Source organism: Propithecus coquereli, unplaced genomic scaffold (assembly GCF_000956105.1).
Source record: "Propithecus coquereli isolate 6110/MARCELLA unplaced genomic scaffold, Pcoq_1.0 Scaffold46, whole genome shotgun sequence".
Lineage (NCBI taxonomy): Eukaryota > Metazoa > Chordata > Mammalia > Primates > Indriidae > Propithecus > Propithecus coquereli.
The window spans coordinates 5,681,375-5,688,087 of record NW_012150396.1 but is presented as its reverse complement, the minus strand read 5'-3'; the positions used below and the strand labels follow the sequence as shown (position 1 = coordinate 5,688,087).

General features: G+C 44.1%; 1 protein-coding gene across 1 annotated transcript in view; it reads right to left on the bottom strand.

Moving 5' to 3' along the window:
• PAPSS1 (3'-phosphoadenosine 5'-phosphosulfate synthase 1) overlaps positions 1 to 6,713 on the bottom strand; it is an 83,090-nt gene that overhangs the window by 57,123 nt on the left and 19,254 nt on the right. Inside the window, exon 5 of the mRNA XM_012655127.1 lies at positions 4,522 to 4,640. Coding sequence (XP_012510581.1) covers positions 4,522 to 4,640 — 119 coding nt within the window. The remainder of the gene's footprint in view (positions 1 to 4,521; positions 4,641 to 6,713) is intronic.

Sequence of the window (6,713 nt, the reverse complement as noted above, 5' to 3'; positions counted from 1 at the left end):
TGTAACTATTAAATTTTTATTATCTAAACTACATACATCCAAAGCATGAACACCAAACAACATTCTGGCAACACTTTAAAACTGAGCTGTAAAGTCTGGCTTTTATGTGCAGTATAAAATCCATTTAGGGCACTAAACCACCATTTCATAAAAAGACAAACCTTTAAATAACTTATAGCACTAGTAAATCTAAGAGTTCCTGGTAGATTCAAAAACAGTATTTTTTTAAAATATCACTTTAGATTAAAAACAGCAGCAAAAAGTCTACTTCCTTATGTCATGACAAACCAAGTTAAAATGCAATACTAGCAGGCCATCTAGTGACCATTCAAGGGTTTAATTTAAATAATAAATCAAAAATCCTCATTTTTCGTGTCTTCTATTTTCTTGAATAAATATATGCCAAATGAAGCACATTAAGAAAATAAAGATGTTTTAACCAAATGCAGTCTTTATATGAATGACCACATTACCTACCCCAATTACATTACGTAGTCAAACTGAAAGAAAGAAGACAAGCCAGGGATCACAGAGGATCCCTAACATTATGCTAACGTGGTACGGCAACCGAAGTACCCATCGTCCTAAAATACCCAACGTGCCGCAGACTAAAAAGATAATTTTCTTGTACAGTGAAATAAATATTATATCTTACTAAAGAACATTAAAGAAACAATTCCAGGTAGAATTCACTTCAGAAGAGTCTCTCCAAAGAAATACCGAGCATCAGAAAAAGAAAACTCTGTTTACCATGGAGACAGCACTCCTCAAACACGTTCACTCTCCGGAAAGTCCCAGACCATACTGCTCTCCTCCCTCAAATAAAAAGTTGTGGTGCAATGGGAAATATATACAGCATTTAGCCTTTCTCCTCAGTTCCTGTTACAGAGCTCCTCAAACCGCTGGGATGATCACAGTGTCCCCTAAGTGATTGAAGTGTCTTTGGTAAGCTGAGGGGATGACTCTTGGCTGACAGGGCACCTGGACACGTTCAGGGTGGGGCCTGGTCACCAGGAAGACCAAGCCTCCATCACAGGGCTGGACCTTTCAGCTCACCCCCCACCGCCATCTCTGGGGAGGAGAAGGAGTTAGAGATTGAGTTGTCACCAGCGGCCAGTGACTTAATCTATAGTGCCTACATAAACCTCCACGAAAACCCCTGAAAAACGGGGTTCAGTGGGCTTCCAGGTTGGTGACCACAAGGGGGTGCTGAGAGGGTGACGTGCCCACAGAAGGGACGGAGGCCCTGCTCCCCCTCCCCTCAACCTTGCCCCGTGCATCTCCTCCATCTGGCTGTTCCTGAGTTTAAAATACACTGGTGACAGTGAATAAAGGGCTGTCCTGAGTTCCGTGAGTTGTTCTGGCAAGTCAGCGGACCTGGTGAGGGTTGGGGATGGGAACCCTTGAATTTGTTATCAGCCAGGCAGAAAAATGGGTAGGCTGGGCACCCCACGTGCGGCTGGCATCTGAAACAGGGGCAGTTTCGTGGGGCCGAGCCCTTCACCTGTGGGGTCTGGGCCAACTCCAGACAGTGGGAGTCAAAACTGAATTGACTTGCCGGACACCCAGACGATATCAGAGATCAAATAATCTGTCTTATAAAACTGAGTCTGAGGAAGAGATAAAATTTATTTAGCTTGACTATTTTAGAAATAAAGTTTTCATTATATGTGGTATAATAACCCTGGTCACTCACTTACCACGTAGATTTAGGTTTTAAGACTTAAGTAAATCATAATTCATCTGGCAAAACGCGCCTTTGCTTTCCAAGGCAAATTAGATAACCTACAAACACCTCATTTCACACCCCACAGAACAAACATTTCACACCTGCGGGGGACTTTACTTCCTTACATAATAAACATTCTTTCCAACCCAGGCAGTGTCATCTCTGACCTGCTCAAGTACTTGAAAAGTATTAAATCTGTCTGAAGTCAACGAAATGCCCATTCCTCTCCACTGCTTTAATCCCAACTACGCTTAGGAAGTAACTGGTCAAGGAATGTAAAAGGGAGTAGAAAAAAGATTCATATTTCAGAAATAAACCAGAAATGGAAAGACTCTAGATAGCAGGAAAGGCAGAGCAGTAGAAAGGCAAGCGTGTGGGCTGCAGAATCAATCGGACGTGTGTTCGAATCTCACCCTCCCCAACTTAGCTGTTCTGGGACTAACAACTTCACCTCCTGAATCTGTTTCCTCATCAGTAAAACGAGGATAACTATAACTACTTCTCAGAGTTTTAACACATATTCAATGCAATAACGCTGCTGGAGTACCTAACACAGGGCCTAGCACACAGGAAGAGTTCGACTAATGAAGTTATTGCCGATGGTCTCCAACTCTACCCACGGCATTCCCCCTCAGCACGCTCACGGGTATTCTTTTACGTAATGCTGGGTAACGCAGAACCCCTAACCTCACATCCCCACTCAAAGCACATGCCATAAAGCTATGATGATTTGGTTACTACTCTTTGCTTTAAAGCAACACTGCACTCGACATATTCCTCTCCTTCATGTCCCAATCCGTAGTTAGCCTCCACTATGTGCTCCGACATAACCCGTCTTTGGAAAACCTGACAAATGTCTCTGTGATGACAACGAAGTCGAATTGCCCTTGCTAGCCTTGGGCAGAAGAGAGTTTGCCATGGAAAGCGCACATCACACCAAGTCACCTTGCAATGGAAGTGCAGCGGGAAACGCGCTCCCTCCGCCACTGACTGACTAGGAACTTTGAGCTGAGTGTCAGACAAGCTGTAAGTGACACCGGGGCGTTCCGGATGTCGCCTTACTCACCTTTCCATCCCTGGCACCAGATGCACACCTTGCAAATAGAAAGTGCTGACAGACGTGTGTTGAACAACCCCTTCCCCCTCTGCCTTCTCGCCCACCCACAAACATTTACTACGTACATGAGGGGTGCACAGTTTGGGCCACGCACTGTGCTAAATTCTAAAGATAGAAAAATATTCAAGATGTTGTTCCTGTTCATAAACAGCTTACTCCAGCCGCTCCCTCACCATTCCATCCTTATAAAAACAACAAAATCAACTACAATTAAAATAAGCAAAAGGTTTAGACTTTAGGATCCTGGACATGCCATTTGCTTTTCTGTGCCGAATCTCTGCACAAAAGACGAACTGAAATCTGCCTGTCAGTAGAGAGTGACACTGGAGGAGAGGGGCTAAACTGGTTCCTTCCTGTTGTCATAAAGTATTCCGGTCAGGCAGCCTGTTCTTTCTGAGTTAAGAAAGTGCCAGCTTAATGCGTGAAAGGAATGACAGGCAGCAGCCCTCGCCCAGGAGCTCGGTCTCCGTGGCAGAAGGACTCGATATCAGCCTTGCCCTCGGAACTACATGTCACCACAGCAGGTGGAACTTGCCCCAAATGCTGAAGTGTCGCAGGGTCCAAATACAGAAGAACTCAGAATAACAAGCATTTTCCTTCCCATTCAACATTTTCCTTTTCGGTTCCAGAAGCTGAATGAACATTCCCTGGTTTCTCCATCCGCCCTGATGCCCATCGGAGATTCAACCTTGTAAGAAAAACAACGAAGGGGAATAAATGCCAGATACGGTCGTGTGTGTGTGTTGTGTGTGTATTTCTTCCTTCAATTGTACTTTTAGATTCTGTATCATGTTATGAAAGAAGAAAAATAATTTATGTATGGTGTTTCCAGTCTGTACACTATAAACAAAATAATGGTGGTAAGGACCAAAGCATAAGGTCCATAAGGCAGGAATTTTTACTGTTTAATTCACTGCCACATCCCCAGTGTTCACGCAGTGCCGACCACATAGGCCACTAGGTATGTGCTGCATTAACCGACAGGATCAACCAAGTCCAACAGAGAAATGCGCACATGCTTTCCATGGGCAGAGAAGTCATTTATTCGAGAAAGCACACTGAGTGAAATCTTTGAACGGAGGGAGGCACCAAAGAAAGCAACAGCACTGAGGAGGCATCTGCATTTCTTCTTTTGTCGCCACCCAGCTTTAGGATAAAAATAAATAATCTTTCAAAAGAAAGTTTCTCTTTCTTAAACTCATATAACCTGAATCCCTTTCTGGATGTAGATTTAATCACATCACTTAAGATGACACACTTAAGATGTCATGAGAACGCTCTTGAAAGCAAAAGACGGAAGTAAATGAAAATGACTGAAATTCTAGGTCAGAATCCGGCATGTCCACGAGCAAAGTTTCTTTGTTTCTCTGAAATGGTTCACAGGTTTACTGTGTGGATAAAACTGAAGAGCACACAGAAAGCACTCAGCACAAAGACTGCTTGGACGACTACCCCGAGGCTCACGCTGACTGAGCTATTTCACACACTGCGCCCACACGGCGCTCCCACGACACCTGACACAGCCACACACACGGCCACGGAAAACCGCCGGCACCGTGAAGAATTTAAAATGCAAACGTCACTCGATATGAGCACCGCCATTCTTTTTGGTAGGAGGACGCTCATGAGACGGAAATGACTCTTCCCTGACGATCCCTCCTTCACCGTCTCTCACCCGTTCCTGCAGAAGCTCCACGACTTGCTGGACACAGTCGTTCACGTCACAGGAGTCTGTTTTCAGCACCAACTCAGGGGCCTCTGGTTTTTCGTATTCAGAATCAATCCCAGTGAAACCTGTGAAAGGTAATCAAGGGGGGTGGAAATTAAAATAGGTTTATTTCTTCAGTGCAGGTCTCTGCTATGTATGAGTTAATATTTGTTCTGTCTCCTCTAAGCTACAGTTATAATACTGACACTTCCTTCTTGGGAGAGGATTTCTCATTAAACTCGTTTCTTCCTTAAACACGTAGGTATAGTTGGCTCTCATCACTCACAGCAGCCACGTTCGATAAATAGCCACGAACACTACGTCAGCGAGTGCTGGGCAAGTGCCCCAGGTGAAATGCGGGCCAGGTCTCTGCGAGCCTCTGGCCACAACACTCTTCTCAATCGATCAATCCGTTCACTTCATTTTATGTGTGTTCCTGTTTAAAGGCGCCTTATTTAACACATGTTGTTGACCAGCTCACACTGAGCTCGCGGCCAAGGGCAGTTACCTCACGCCTGGGCGACGCTTACCTAACGCGCATTTCCCACGCAAGGCACGTCACGGCCTCCTCTGCTTAGAAACAGGAGACGGCATTTCAGCACCGGGGCCATTTGAAACAGCAGAATCACCCAAAAAACCACAAAAATGCAAAAACATGGCACTAAATAGGCTGCGAAAGACACCTGTTTGCAGTATGAGACCTGGAACAGGAGTCACCTGTTAACTTCAGCGGGGACCTGGGTCAGGTGTGCCGGTGACTCTCATTTTTCGCCGCTCTGCTCACAGCCACAGTTGACCGCAAGGGTGCCAGGAGCGTTGATTTGGAGGTTACGAATAAATTTCAGCACGTAGGCAAATTCGTAACTACGGAATCCATAAATAATGAGGATCAACTATACCTCCTCTGTCACCTTTTTTCTTTCTTTTTTCTCTTAAGTAAATGCCTAACCTGCCTGTGAAGAAATACAGAGCGACTACCAGCTGATCCAGAGCATCTCCATTTCTCCACAGAACACAGGCCATAGTACCTAAGCCCTGGGCATACAACCAAATTTGACAAGGTTTTTTTTCCTTTCAAGAAAAAAAACCAACACTGAGTCAATCTGTCCATGACATTCGTAGGACTGCCCATGGCCGAGCAGAAGCTCTGCAGGCTCCTTCTGCTAGCAGATAAATAACAAGCCTGTTAAATCACAAAACAAAGCACACGATCAAATATAATGAATTTAGATAGTAACCACTATTTAGATTTTGCTATTGTTACGTGTTACCACGTAACTGCCAAGAAAAGAACAAATATGCAACATTTGCCCAAAATGGGCTAGCCGAGCTAAAGACACACTGTTCCCATTTTACACCCCTGACATCACCCCACGTAAGTTGTTCAGGCCTGTCTTGGAGAGCTTAGGTCATTCTTGGGTTAGAATGGTAAACAAGAATTTCAAATCATTACTATTAAAAAGCACAGTTAACCAACGAGTTCTAAAATATATACTATAAGCCTATAGCCCACTTATTTCATTTTTTTCTATTTCATATTTCTAAGCATCACCTGCAGTCCTGAACTCAAGAAGAAATGTCTGCATTACCAATATTCTCAACTGTATTTAGCTGCAGGTCACAATAAAATAGCTGGGAAAAAAAAATAATTCTGGTTAGAACACTCGTTGTTAAGCTCTGATGCTCCAATGCGGCAATACACTGGAATCACCGGGCCCCTCCCCATGAGATTCTCATTTCACTGGTCTGGGGCACAGCTGCAGACTGGATTTTCTCAAGAACTGAAGTTCTCAAGGAAATATCAATGTGCAGCAACTTGACAACCAATGGCTTTGAAGAGTTGGCTGAACTTTTTAGAAGCCCAGAGTTCTCCCCCAGCTAATTTATCCCATAAATGATTATAACAAAGGTATACTGTAAAAAAATTTAAGCTGATAATAAATAACTGCTTGAGTAGTAACCATGGAAATAATCTTGACAGCAGGATGGCTGACACGGGGATAAATCTACTGTCTAGTAAATGTCATGTAAAGGTCTGCGAAGCCTGAAGTCCCTGAATGTTCGCGATCTTGTCCGCCCTTGACTGATGACCAGGCTTTGAAATGGCATCGACAGGGAACTTGTTCAGCACCATTCTGACAACAAGTAAAAGATTTTTT